The sequence below is a fragment of the Bacillus rossius genome, chromosome 1, assembly GCF_032445375.1.
Source record: "Bacillus rossius redtenbacheri isolate Brsri chromosome 1, Brsri_v3, whole genome shotgun sequence".
Classification (NCBI taxonomy): Eukaryota; Metazoa; Arthropoda; class Insecta; order Phasmatodea; family Bacillidae; genus Bacillus; species Bacillus rossius.
The window spans coordinates 80,217,077-80,231,889 of record NC_086330.1 but is presented as its reverse complement, the minus strand read 5'-3'; the positions used below and the strand labels follow the sequence as shown (position 1 = coordinate 80,231,889).

At 39.8% G+C, this 14,813-nt stretch overlaps 1 protein-coding gene across 1 annotated transcript in view; it reads right to left on the bottom strand.

Moving 5' to 3' along the window:
* LOC134530785 (homeobox protein B-H1-like) overlaps nucleotides 1–14,813 on the bottom strand; it is a 145,556-nt gene that overhangs the window by 33,626 nt on the left and 97,117 nt on the right. The window contains exon 4 of the mRNA XM_063366029.1: nucleotides 2,651–2,873. Coding sequence (XP_063222099.1) covers nucleotides 2,651–2,873 — 223 coding nt within the window. The remainder of the gene's footprint in view (nucleotides 1–2,650; nucleotides 2,874–14,813) is intronic.

The following is a 14,813-nucleotide window of genomic DNA, read 5'->3' as shown; positions in this document are numbered from 1 at the left end:
GTATTTTAAGCGCACTCAAGTACAGAAAGCCATTAAGAAAATAAATGAATTTCATATGACCCAACCATATGCAATCCAGACGAAAGTTAGACAGTGGCAGCAGCCCATGGACGCAATACGTTGTTATTTTGCGTGCGAGTGTGTGTAACCTAGCCTAATGGCACATGATAACAGGATTCTGCAAGTCTCTGGTAATAAACAGATATGTTTTAAAAATCATCAACATTATGTAAACCTCATGTGTAAGTAATCCCTAGTTCTATGAACTGGGCAATACCAAATAAACATTAAAAACGCCATATGTCTATAAACAGCTTTAAAAAATTAACTTCTATATAATAACACTTCTTGAATAGCTATATAATAATAATTCTCACAACCTTTCCTAAATCCAGAAATTTCGCAGAAAACCTATCCAGGCACTACTTTTTGCTTAACAAATCCATGAAATTATCAAGTATTTAGTATAATTATGGCCATAAATCATTATGTGTAACCGTGTACCAAAAGTAAAGATAAAATCTTAATTTAAAAGAGATCATTATCGCCCAAATAAAGTTTATAGGAAGTAATTAACACAACCGACGACTGGAACGTATAAAATTTTATATCACGAAGCTCTTCACTTCCGCGAGCACGACTCCTCCAGCCCTCTCGCTCTACCACCCCCCCCCCCTCCACCATCACCCCCCTTCCCCAGCAGCCCCTTCCCCAAACGCCATTTCCAGCGTCATTACCCTGCTCTTTTCTTATCGCGGTGGAAGCCGTTAATGACTTCCGATGTTGGGGCTTTTCAATTGCGGGGCATTGTGGGTATTCCGTGCTGCGGCCTGACGGATTGCATAGAAATTACGAACAATCACGCAAAGCAATTGTTAACATTACTAAGTATAAAATGCAGCTGGCTAGCCAAAAAAAAAAAATAATAATTACGCTACCGATTTTTTTTCTATGCTAACCTTTTTTCTCTTTCACCAGTTCGTTGCTCTAACTCGCCTTCTCATTCTGTACATCATTTTTTGTTCCGCGTACGACTTCGCAACATGTAAAACAAATTAGCGCGCACAACAGTCATGGCGGGAAAGCACTTTGTGACAGTGCTCGCGAGAATAAAAATAGAAAATGGCGCGGAATACGTCCTTGGGCGGCGGGCAAAAGTTCCGACCAGAACTAAACGTTGTAATACGTGAACAGGTACAACACGTAACATAAAAATCCCCGCAATTAATTATGAAGGTCGCACGTACATAATGTGTAATTTCGGAGCCATTAAGATCGCTATCCTACTCGGTTCTATGCGCGAGTGTGGAGGGGCGCATGGAAAAAGTAAAAGATTAAATCGGTACACGTATTCAGTTTAGACGCGGCTGTTCGCTGGTCGCGGCACCGCGACGGGGCGACATCGACACGCACAGCGCTGTGAATAGTTAACGAAGAGTCCGCTGGAAGCGCCACTGACTGTGAAAAACAGTATAAATATTGTATTATCTTTGCAAAATAAAAGATTTATTTGTATACGTACAATACCTACATACGATGTATAGACTACAGTAAAGTTATGGGTGGCAATGCAAAGGGGGTGCTGCACTTTTTATGAGTTTATAAAGGTGTTTATAAGTTCTTCGGGTAATTTTGCAATAAACAGCTTGCAACGTCACTAAAGGAGCGTTCGCGCGAACAACTTTTTTAAGATTGTTCAGATGACATGGAAGTAAACACCACGTTTACATTTTTTTTAATGCATTAACATAACGACGGGAATCGTAAAAACGTTATCCGGGGAATATTAATTCACATGGTATCCACACGTAGGCTAGGTACTAAGTCCAAGATGCTAACAAATTCTACTGCTTATTTGCTTATAATTGTACAGTAAACATTGTTTTGCAAAAAAATATAATTTTACAACATTAATTCAGTCCCAGTCACAATTTTATTTTACTGTGAAGAGTGCGCGTCAAGTTGAGTGCGACGGCGTCGGAGGTATACCAGAGGTCTTGCTACAGTATTGAACACGTGACCGCAACTTTATTCCGTAAACACTTTATAAATATGTCGCTCTCACGTTTGCGGCGTCAGGAAATGTGACAACTGCGTGTTTCAGGAATATTTCGTCTAAAAAAGAAAATTACTTACGGCTAAACATCAACAATTAATTTGTCTAGATCGCGGAATTTCGTGGCTCCATGAACATGCTAGCAGTTTAGTTTCCTCAAAGGATAAAGCTGGGGTGCGTCTATTAACAAATAATACCTAGAGTCCCGGAAATTTCGTGGATTCCTCTGGCCACAGGTTAGAATTCTAAGTTATAGGTGTGCTCGACCCATGTTTACTTTCCCATGGGTTGATTTCTTAGCGAGAAAATGTTTATCCTTGTTATTTGGCACTACCTGATTCGCTTACTTCTCTCCTAGCTGGACATCGTTGGTTCACGGTCGTAGAGGGGCGTGTCCAGATAACTGCAGTCCAATCATGAACACAGTGCGACAGTGTGGAGGTTTGCATTTTAGCTTGCGACTAAATGAATGCGCGAAAATTCCGTGGCTCTAATGATACCGTGTAAGATGAAAGTCGTAGAGAACATGGACTACACCCAGTGGCAAGTGCAGGATGGTGGGTGTGAACGGGGTCGACGATACAAGACACTGACCTCCTGTTCTGGTACCAGGTCTTGACTTGCGTGTCGGTGAGGCTGAGCTTGGCCGCCAGCTCCATGCGGTCCTGCACGCTCAGGTACTTCTGTCGCTCGAAGCTCTTCTCCAGGGTCTGCAGCTGGTGGTCGGTGAAGGCGGTGCGCGCCTTGCGCTGCTTCTTGGAGAGGCCGCTGCCCGAGTGGCCGCCCTTGCCGCCGCTCGCCTCGTCGTCCTTGTGGCCTGCGCACACGGGGTCGCCCTCTCGTCACGCTGTCCACTCCCTCTCGAACAACCACGCGGAGGATAACCTTCACTCCACCCCCAAACCACACACATCCACCCAGACGATAAACAACACTCCACTCCCAACATAGAGAACAACCACGCCATACACACCCACGCGGAGGATAACCTTCACTCCACCCCGAAACCACATACATCCACCCAGACGATAAAAAACACTACATCCCCAAAATGGTGAGCAAACAACTCTCTTTATCCGTTCACACGCGTAAACAACTACCACCACATGGAGGATACCAAACAAACACTACACCCCAACTCATAGACCGACAACAAACAAACATAGGTACACTCCAACCTATCTGAAAACTCTTAAAAGGAATTTTGATAATCACAAAATATAACATAAATATAGTCTGTCTTATGCCTGTTTCAATTGTCAACATAGCAAGACAAGTAGTTTCATACTAATACGCCTTCTTGATTTTTAGTAAGCATTGGCTTGAATGAATGGAATCAGAGTTTAGTACCTCTTCGACATCGACGTCATTAGAGGGATGAATGATGAACTGATGATAAGGAGCTGAGATGGAATCCAATGGTGGATGAAACGTGAGAATCGCGAGAAAACCCACTGGCTTTTGGAGGCCATTGCTTGTAGTAGCTTGGCTTCTGTTTTTTTTTTTTTTTTTAGCCGCTTCGAAACAGACGTTTCAGTCGACCTTGAAGTCGCCATGTTCAGGTAAAACTGCTACCCTGATAATACAACTTAGATGATGCCAAGAAACACCACTCTGATGTCTTCAGCAGTTTCCGGGCAGAAAAAGGGGGGGGGGGGGGGTGTGGCTCAAATGTTTAGGTTTAACAGACCTGTGTCTCAAACACCCCGCAGCGGCGCCTCGCTGCCACGGCGAAAGAGGGGGAGGGGAGGGCGGTTGGTCAAGTGGGTGGACACTGGGGGAAGTGGGGATGAAAGAAGATCGAGGCGCTAATAAATCACGAGGCTTTGTCCCGCCAGAAGGAGAGGGTGTTGATGAGTGGTCGAGTGTGTGCGCCGGAAGAGAACCTCCGTGTCCATTGAATTGTGCTCACCGCGCACTTCCAGCCCTCTTTCTGGCCGCGTTATTCGCCGCGCCCCGGGGTGCTTTCATCGGGCCGACTGGCGGACAGGGGGGTGGGAGCACGCACCCCCCTCCTCCCTCTTGGAGGTTCCCCCCGGCGGGCTGTCGCCAATCGATCTCAATTTGTTCCGGGAGATCGGAGCGCGACAGAGTGGTCTCCTCCTCTCGGGCGAGCAAGGGTGCGTTCTCGCTGCCTCCCGCCCTCCTGCGCGTCGTGGCTCCAGGGCATTGCTTCATTTGCGTTACATGCGGTCACTGGCTGATCTTTCACGGATTTTAATATACATTTATAAATGGCATATTTTCTGCATGATTACCTTATTCATTTGCGTTTTTAACATTTTTGAGCAATATGGATAAGGAGAATTAAGTGGAATATAAAACTGGAACTTTTTATAGGTTTAAAGTAAAGTTTATTGGCTGCTATTTCATATGGTTTAATTACTTTCAGAAAAAAAAATTGATTTTAGTTAGTATTTTCAAATAGGTACTCAGAAATGTTATGAATTTAAAAGGTTAAATAAAATAAAAAAATTTGAAAGAAATTTTGAAACTCACTACGAAGTAGCCACTAGCATTGCCTTTAAACCCAAAAATGTACAGATTATTATAATTACCATTTGGCTCTCCTTATCCACACTGCATAAAAATGTTAAAAATTCAGCTTTGCCAGCTAATAATGCAAAAAGTATGCATTACCTAATTTTTTTGAAGTGAAACTTCTTTACTCAGAGGGCTACAATTTTCGAGCGTTACGAAAATTCCGATCGCACGAGGGGAATAGTTAACTACCTGGTGGGGGAACCGGCAGAACAGGAGAGTGCGTCAGCGGCGACGCCACTCCAACGCATGCGCCAGCGGTCGAATGGGAAGAGTACAAAGAGGGGATAGGTACGTAGCGGAGCATGCTATATGCTAGTTGTAACGGCCAGAACAGGAGACGGCAGGCGAGAGGTAGAAATGACGCAGCAGTGACGCTACGGAATTGTCGTAACACTGCTTGTGTTTGTCTACTCCTCAGTTTTCGTAACGGCTGACAGTTGACGCTGCCATATTATTTTATTTTATTTAAAGTATATACAATTTATTTATGCGTTTGGAAAAGAGTTATTGATTTGTGCAATTGAGTTCATATATATCAATCATATTTATGTGGATAGTTTGATCGAAAATGAAAATAATTTATCTCTATATATAGCTAAAAAGCAAGAAGTTTAACTTATGTCGTGCGTGGACTCCATTTAATGAAGTTCGGCCACTAGAAAAGTCTACAAATGTAACCATGTTATATACGTAAATATAAAATAATCACCTGGAACGGGACATACACTTTTAAGCTGGACTCACAATGATCCGCCTCATCCGTCCGTCAGTCACGTGACCTGCAACCAATCAGATGGCCCGTAAAATTATATACGTCCGTCCGTCAAAACCTTGCCAAGCTCTAACTTTCGCCAGACGGACGGATGAAATTATAACCTCATAAATCTCTGAAAGGCATTGTCTTTATTTTAAAAGTTTTTTTTTTTTTTTTAGTTTATTGACTAATCTGCTTCCGTTCTATGTGTTTATCGCCTAAGAACACGTTTTGAGTTTGATATCTGAAATGAAAATTGTCTGAGACACAAAGTAATTGATAATGCAAGGTAACTCTAAAATATATTCAAATAAATATTTTAGAGATTGTTTAATCGTTTATAACAGCTTAGTGTACCCACCTCGTAAACCTTTACGTGTGAAATTTCCTCGAAAATATAAGCCTAATAGTTTTTGGCAGCAACCAAGTGGAAAAATATTACGACAGGCGTGTGGATCATTGGGATTTACTCGTCTTGTTGACGTAGAAACTAAGCCAGTTTATGACTTTTGCGTTCCATGTTTATTTGTAAACAAGGAAAAATCCACACGTGGAGGAAAGAAAAGAAGGTTTTTACTGTAGCCACAACACTTTTTTTAATATATTGTTTAAATAATATGATTATTATTGTTGATTCATTTTTAAAGTAAGTGCCCTCAGCAGACATAATCTTGATAAGCTAACAGTAAATTTACAAGTATCCCTGGATAATTTGTAACCAGCGTAATTCTTAGGTGTAATTGTTTAAGAGTGTGGCGATAGTGATTGGCCGCTGCAGCAGATGCTGAATCCCTCAGCCCGGAAGTAACATCATAGCGATGCTCGATTTATATCGATGTATCGAAAACATAGATTTTTTTCTATTTGATGCATTGAATCAATCCGATGCGTAGATTACTTTCGATGTTTAACGATGCATCAATGTATTTCTTACGATACATCGAAGGAACGCACGTGTTCTTTCGATGCGGTAGGTTTAGTTTTAAACGAAAGAAAACCGAATATTCATTAAAGTTTATTGTTTGTTCGTTTTTGTGATAAATTAAAAGTAATAGTAACGATTCTATTAGTGCGAATAATGTAAATAAGTTGCCAACCAAGCCTGAGTGCAGGTGAGTTTATTCAACTGATTAAAAATGTAATTTAATAAAAATGTCTAATTTTTCTACTTTGCAAATATGTACTATATATTTATGTATAATTTATTTTGGTCGATGTTTTATTCGATGTATCGGAAACATCGATGTTTTTATTTGATACAACGGAAAAATCGATGCCATGTTTCGATGTATCAAATAAAAAACACATCGATGTATCTTCAGTATGCACATCCCTTTAACAGCCGCTAGTCGTGCGAGAGGCCGCAACCCGCGCATGCGCGTCTGGGTGACGCATGGGTCGTCAGCCCGGGAGGCCAAGCCGTCTGCAGCCATGCTGTTGGACGTTTCTGCATTTACTTTACAAACAACCCTGGTTACAGGTTTTATGGAGGCATCTTCGGGAATTTATGGACACTGAGTGCCTTTCTGTCAACTGTCTTTTGCCAGAGTTAAGAAACATTCCCAGCGACATAAATATTCAAGTTTTCGGTCTAGTGCCTTTCGGTATAGTGCTTTTCGATGTAGGGCCTTTTGACTAAACCACTTTCGGTCTAGTGCCACGTCTCCCAGTTAACTTACTTTGAAAATGAATCCAAAAGAATATATTTGGTATATTAAGAAAACCTTCAATAACTGGTTATGTCTACAGTAAGAACACTCTTATTTTTTCCACGTGTGTGTTTTCATCATTTGCTTAGAAAGAAACATACAATTTTTAGAGTCGAAATACGGCGTAGTTTCTTCGAAGGTTGATTTATTTAAAAGTACGAAGAACTGTTGGTTTATTTGAGTTGAATTCTTCTTTGGAAAGTCCGTGAATTTGCCGTAATTCCTAACAGTGCTCAGAGGACAAGTGAGAAACGTCATGTCAGTTCAAGAAGGCGGAGGAACCGACTGAGATGGCTGTAGGAACAGTGGTCTTGCGCGGGGAACGTTTCCACGGTATTTAACATAGCACTAACTCCTTGCCACTGGAAACCTGGAAATTTTGCGTATGTTTTGGTCGCAGGGAAGACTGCAAATATGGTTACCTTTGCATTGTTTTGATGATTGGATAACAATTGTTTGGACTCTCCCCTTTACGTCTGAGGGCCAGTCAACTACAAGCTAGCAGTTGATTGGCCGAATCACATCGACACACTGTAAAGAAAGGGAGGTTGAACAGTAAGAAATCAGCCAACAGGAAAGCACACGTGGGTAGGATTACAGGAATGGGCGCAAAGTGGTCCGACAAATATTTTGTAAACAAAAATACTTACCTATATGAGAAATATAAGGCGAGTAGAAAAACTAACCATTCGATATCTACTAATATTTCGATTTTACTCATTATTAATAATCATGTTTACAATGAAGATATTTACTACTCAGTTTCTAGTGATTTTGCGCGCGGCATGCTTGCATAGCGGCCGTGTAATAAAATTAAATTTCCATTGAACTCTGTACACTATGTTATTGCTACAAATACAGTGCGTAAAACGTACACTTAAACAATGGTAAGTACAAAGGTTTTTATTTAAAAATTCCTAAAAATTACACATTAAATTTACACGGATGCAAAACAGATCATGTCTGGTACGTTTGTTTCTGTGTTTGAAACAAATGTGGGGTGGGGGGAGGGCGCTGATCATAATTTCTGCCCTGAGCAAAGGAAAGCTCATACCATGCATAGTAATGTGAGTTTTAGCATGATTGCAAATTAATCCTCGAACTTTCCCAGTGAATGCTTATTACTAGAGACCTGCAAGAATCGCGTCAACATTTTGGAAACCGTCTAAAATAAAATCTTTTATACTTCAGAATAACATTTTCATTGATTCACAGGCCTTTTTATGGGTCCTGAAACACAGCAAGCCAATAAGGTTGTGACGAGAACGCATGTGTCTCAACCATATTCATTCAGTCAGAAGGTAGAATGTGGCAGCCGTCATTGAACATAAAGACTTTGGTTTGTCTGTGTACACGTGTGTAGGGCCTACACAGAAAAAATTTGTCTGTACTTTTACAAAGGATTCCTTTGGAAACCAGTTGCCAAGAAATAGTTTGTAACGCTACAAGAAAGTTATTGTAACTTTGTACAAAACATGACTTTGGTTATTATTGCATACGTGACATATGTTTTTTTCGAGATAATACTCAGTATTTCTAAGGAAAATTGGAGCACAATTTTATATGATAATTGATGCTTGAATCATTCATAATTTTGTTAAACCACGGAAAGAATAGTCAAATATTCAATAATTGGACTTCAGTTTGTTTTATCATGCTCAATAACGTGTGCAGTTTATACTGGAAAACTATTCAAGGAACGATTTGCAAATAACTTTAACTACTGGAGATACTGGAACAACATAAACATAAATGCTCGACTATGAATTCGAACCCAGCATTACTACAAGTCCTATTTTGTATTAATAGAGATGTTTTGACGTGACAACGTCTAATAAATCGATGAACTCCGGCTGCACGCACGAAAAGGTGTCCCGTTACACTCATTGTTCCGTTACGCTCATTGTTCCGTTACGCTGTGTTCCGTTACGCTGTCGGCGAGTGCAGTAATAATAGGTTATGTTACAATTGACTAAAAAATTATGGTGATTCATATAATTGATGATAGATATTTGATTAAAGTTTATTTATATGAAAACTTGTTCATAATTATATTTAAACTTTATAGCTAAACACCAGTTTTTAAAATTAATTACAAGTCATCTACACGTGAACTGTTTCGTCGACTGTTTATAAAGTGAAGTGAAAAGTTAATGTGGTTTGTATTGCTTATTACAACAACAATTTCGGCAATAAAGCTAAATTATTCTTGCATTTCAAATATTTGTTCTTTTATTATTAAAATAAAAATGATTCAATTTTATTCATGAAAGTATGCAATCATTTCATCAATGTTTTGTTATGACGTCACGTTAAACTATCGTCCGTAAACCGACTTTACAGACAAACAATTTTTTTTATGTAAATGTACAAATTCACAAATATTTGTGATTTTTCATAAATATTTTGGTTTCATTTACAAAAACAAAATACAGTGCAATAATTAATAATATGGCCTGTACTGATATATTAAGAACTACGTACTTAAAGCGAATTAAAATCATCTAGATGTTTAGAAGCTGAATTCCCGTTGGTCCACGTAAGGTGTGGAGAATGTTTATTTCAAGCTTAAAATCCTCTGTATTACGATGTTATTGGCCGATTTAATTGTCAGAAACTGTGTTTATATTACAGTACGTGATTTGCTAGCCTGTCATAGGTACATAACACGATATGATCAGGGTTATCAGTCCTTGTTTATTCCAACGTCTTATAGAAAGTTGATAAAGCATTTCGGATGCAGTTTTTGGTACGCAATGGGTGTTTGGTCACAGTCTTCGGAGACTTCTTGGAGGGCGACGCTAAGAAAATAAAGGCGGTTGGAGGGAAGCTGGGAAGAAATGGGCGAATGAAAATGCGGGGCAAAAGAAATCTTATGTTTGCCGTCTTCAGGACGTCGCGCAGATTTATTCCCCGTTGAAAGCTTCCTGCGTTCCTTTCTTTCTCTTTCTGTTTCTCTTCCTCCCGCTCGCCAGGCAGCAGTGAGATGGCGTGGGGGAGGGGGGGGCATCGCGAGCGGGGGACGTGATTGGGTCCCCGCGAGGGGTGAGCTTGCGCAGTGACGCCACCACGCATGCGCGCTGGCTGACGCCCCGGCGTCGCTGGTGTTGCCAACTTAACCACCCTTCTCCTCTCCCAGCCTCCCCTCCTTCCCGGAGATACAAGCCCTTTCTGCGTCAGGAGCCTCCAACCTTTCCACAGCGAGAGCCAGTTTGTGTATCGCACGGTCATTTCTGCCCATTCCCTTATTTTTTGATTTCTTGAAAATTCTTTTGGAGAAAGACCATACGAAGGGGCATGTAGTTACATCTGCGCTAGCGGTTGTTTCCTTGTAATTGGCGGCCGTCTGCAAGAGAAGCCATTGCCCTATTCGACCGGGCCATCATTTAGGACGCGCTTGCTGCCGCACTGGACGGCTGTGATTGGTGCGCTGACAGTAGACATGTACCAGGAAAAAGAACCAGCCAACCACGAAACTCAGACAATACTACACAGTTTAAACACACAGCTGGTCTGGAAATCGTTAAGTGAAAATACATGGCTCTAGCTATAATAAGTACTTAAATAAGTTTCATTTGTAAAAAAAGATTACAACAATTATTGCTAATTTAATGTTTCAAATAGTTTCCAAATATGTTAACATGTTTTACTAAAATTAATATATTGAATATATTAAAAACTCGCTGCTATTCGTTCCTAGACTTTAATACTTCTATTCCCCGCGCTACACATGTTTTTGTATTCCCGTATATTTTTTCCCAACTAGATTACGTAGTCACAACTCACAGCTAAAACTATGCAAACATCGCCGAAGAAACCGTTAACGAGTTAGCGGACTATCTTTCTAAAGAAGCTTGAGCTGTAATTTGTAAGAATTACTTTCGCTATTTACCCATGCCGCTGAGTAATGTGTATAAATTACGCGGGTAAAATATAAGTTTCCCGCTTCTCACACAAGTTGCCGCCATGTGTAATTAGGGTAATTACCATTGTTCAGGTAGCTTCGCGCCCCCGAGTAGTTCCAGGGACGACTTTATCACTGCTAGTTATATCGCATTACCCGGCACTCTTTAGTTTTACGACATGAGCAGCCTTTTTGCCGTGTCTATAGCCATCAGCTTGAACGCCAGTAGTTGCGCCGAGAGACCATAGGGGTGGATTAGAGAGGGAACAGATGGATAAACTAGATAGTGACCAGAGGGGTGGATTAGAGAGGGGTCATAGGGGTGGACTAGATAGTGACCAGAGGGGTGGACTAGAGATGGATCACAGGGGTGAAATAGAGAGGGACAAGAGGGGAGGATTGAGAGACCATAGGGGTGGACTAGAGAGGGACCAGAGGGGTGGACTAGAGATGAATCACAGGGGTGAAATAGAGAGGGGCAAGAGGGGAGGATTGAGAGACCATAGAGGTGGACTAGAGAGGGACCAGAGGGGTGGACTAGATAGTGACCAGAGGGGTGGATTAGAGAGGGGTCATATGGGTGGTCTAGAGCGGAGCCAGATGGGTAAAATATAGAGGATAAGTAGGACCATGTATTTGTCGCGAAAATATCTGGTCGCTAGAGATCGGAAAAATTCACGGATTCATTTCGCGATAGGGTAAAATCAAAATTAGTTAAAATTTTTGCTGCTTCAGTGATTGGACCACAAACTGTTGGTCTGAAGGACTCTGAGCCAATGAATAACCCTCAAAGAAAGAAGTATCGAATTACAACCATTTCAGTTAACAGGTGTCACGAGTCATTAGCCAATGAGCAGGTGTAAATACATAGATTATTACGGAGTCTATCCGACACTCTAAAATATTTTTTTGTAATTTTTTAAAGGAAAATCCTTGGAAACTTAGTTGCCAACGATTTCACTTGTAAAACTATAAGACAGAGCTTTAAAAATGGCAAATGTTACAAAGCTCTGCCTTGCAATTTACAGATTGACAACTTAGTTTCCAAGGACTATCCTTGCAAAAGTACCAAAAAAATGTTTATAGTGTAGAGTTTACTGAAACCACGGAATTTTCCAGTTCCTACTGATCTCTCATTACAGCAATAAGGTATGCCCGCGCTAACGATTGTTTCCTCGTGTTTGGCAGCCGTCTGCAGAAGCCATGGCCCTATTTGGCCTTACCATTCAGGACGCGCTTGCTTCCGCAGTGAATGGCAAAGATTGGTATTCTGACAGTGGACATGTACCTGAAATAAACCTAAATTAAATACAGATCTTGCTACAAAATGTCATCACTCAACTGGTCTGGAAGTTTTTTTTTTTTTTCGTGAAAAACACAGGCCCTAAAGATATATTTTAAAAGTAATTCCAAATGGGGATTAAAAATTTTTTTTCAGACAAAAGGATAATACAAAATATGAAGTTAACTATTGTAGGTATACAAATGTAAATTTTGTTCATGTCCTAAAAACTTATTTTACGGGGGGAAACCAGAAAATACTTAATACTATGTTTCAACGAACATGATTATGTGAGCGCAAGAATATAAAATTGTTTTTATCTTGCCGAGGAAAGTGCTAGTTTATGATGCTGTGAAGATGCTTCTTTTACAATTACCAAAAAAATACCAAGAATCCATAACATATAACATAAGTGTGCTTGCAAAGAGCGATGGTATCTTAAGTTAATTTACATGTTTTAAAACTACATTTTTGATTCATGTGGATTCTGAATTTAGGGAACATAGTGTTAGGAGTGGAAAAACAGGTTCGAAAAGGATAGCCGAATCAAAAAAAATGCAGTTATATATTGACTACTATTTACATCATTAATTAAATTACAACACTTAAAATGTCTGTCCACAAATTAATCACTCTTTCATTTAGTCTACAGTTTACTCTCCCCACTGGAGCTCTACTCGACAGTATCTCTCACTGCTGTTCGTTGCGTATCTCTGCCCCAACACACTGCCTCGCACCACTCATTCGTCTGTCGCACGCAGCACAGTCTCCGCACACGAAGCCCGTCTCTCGTCCGCGTACTCACACCAAGGGGTCACTTGCCTTCTTCACTTCACTGCCTCACAGGCTGGCATAGCCTTTTTATACCCCTCAGCCCCCCTTCTGGAATGGTCTCGCACCCCTTCGAAGTGTCGCGTCATCAGGATCGACTTGACACCAGAAGCTCTCAGAAAAATGGCGTCCTGGTTACGCCACTTTACGCGGCGGCCCGGTGAATCGGGAAGCGGGGGGAAGGTGGTAGCAAAGACCGCCGCTATTCCGATAAGGAATGTGACGCGTGGGACCGCGCCCCACCCGGGGGCCAACGGGCCAGCCAACCGCTAACAGACCCACCGGCCTGCCTCGCGGTCCTGCCTCCAGTATGCTCGTAACAATATTAACAATTTTTTTACAGTAGTGAATATAAATGAGTCAACGTTGCTACACGTGGGTCCGCCATCTTTGCCCCACTTTTCCGTTCATTGACTTGAGTTCCATTTTCACGAAATTACTCCTACCAAATGTCGTGTACCGAGAGCTAAGGTGGTTACACATGAAAAATAAATATTTATGAATAAGCAATGAGTACACACATTAGAAATATAACAATTATATTATTTAATGCATTTTCTGGCAAAATCTTTGCTAATAAAATTTTATCTTAAACTTTTGTAGGTTTATACTGTATTGAGTTCAAACTTATAAGGTTTTATAGAATGTAAAAACCAAATAAGTAATCATTATTAAATTTGTTTTCATAATTTATATATAACAACATAAATAAATTAAGAAAATAATTTGAATGTCAGTTTTAGTGTTTTTTTTTTTTTTTTTTTTTTTTTTTAGTAATGTTTGCGAAAACGAATTTTCTATACAACTGCTAACGTCGTATTAATATTTAACATTTTTTTTTAAATTAAAGCATAAATAAATTAGGGTCTAATAAAATAACAACCATCATTTCAGTCAATTATCTTTTTTTAGAAGTTATGTGTCTAAATTAATCAAGGAATATTTCTTTGTATAGTCATTATTATTTAAATTTTACTCCTAAAGCCCTTAAAACCATTCCATGTACAATGTCAAAAGTATTTTATGTTAAACGGAAAAAGATTAAAGCTATAAGCTGTATTCACTTAAGAACCATAATAATATTAGCATATTTTATAATTTTTGTGTTATAGTTGTATGCTACTGTTATATTTCGTCAAAATTGATTCTTTTCTAGACTATACCTTACATTGTTTCATAGACCTTTACACTGTATTTTTTTTGTAAACGGAACACAAATATAGCTGCAATTAAAATTACAGAAAATTGTAATTATGTACATTTACATGAAAACAACTGTATCACTACAAAATATAGTGTTTGCAGTAATACCGCGTTCGGATTCTTATGCGGATAATTTTTTTGCTTTGTGTTGTCCCTGTACCTCTAATAGTTTCAGTTGTTTGGTAAACCGTTCCCTGAATAGCTTTACACTGTTAATTGCGCACATTAATAAGCATAATAAAACCAAAATACGTCCATTATTCGATTATCTTTTCCATGGTTTAAAAAAAAAATTGCTTGAATGGAGCATCAATTAAGATATAAAATTATGCGCCAGTTTTCGTAAGAAGTAGACAACTCAGTATTATCTCAAATCACGTATTTCACGAATGCCAAAATTACATAGCCATGCGTTGTACAAAACTATTACATGGAAACTGGTTTCCAAAGGAATAATTTGTGAAATTTCAGAAATATTATTTTTCTGTGCATGAGTCTCACTCCGGAGTCTATAAAGAGATAGGGTCTAA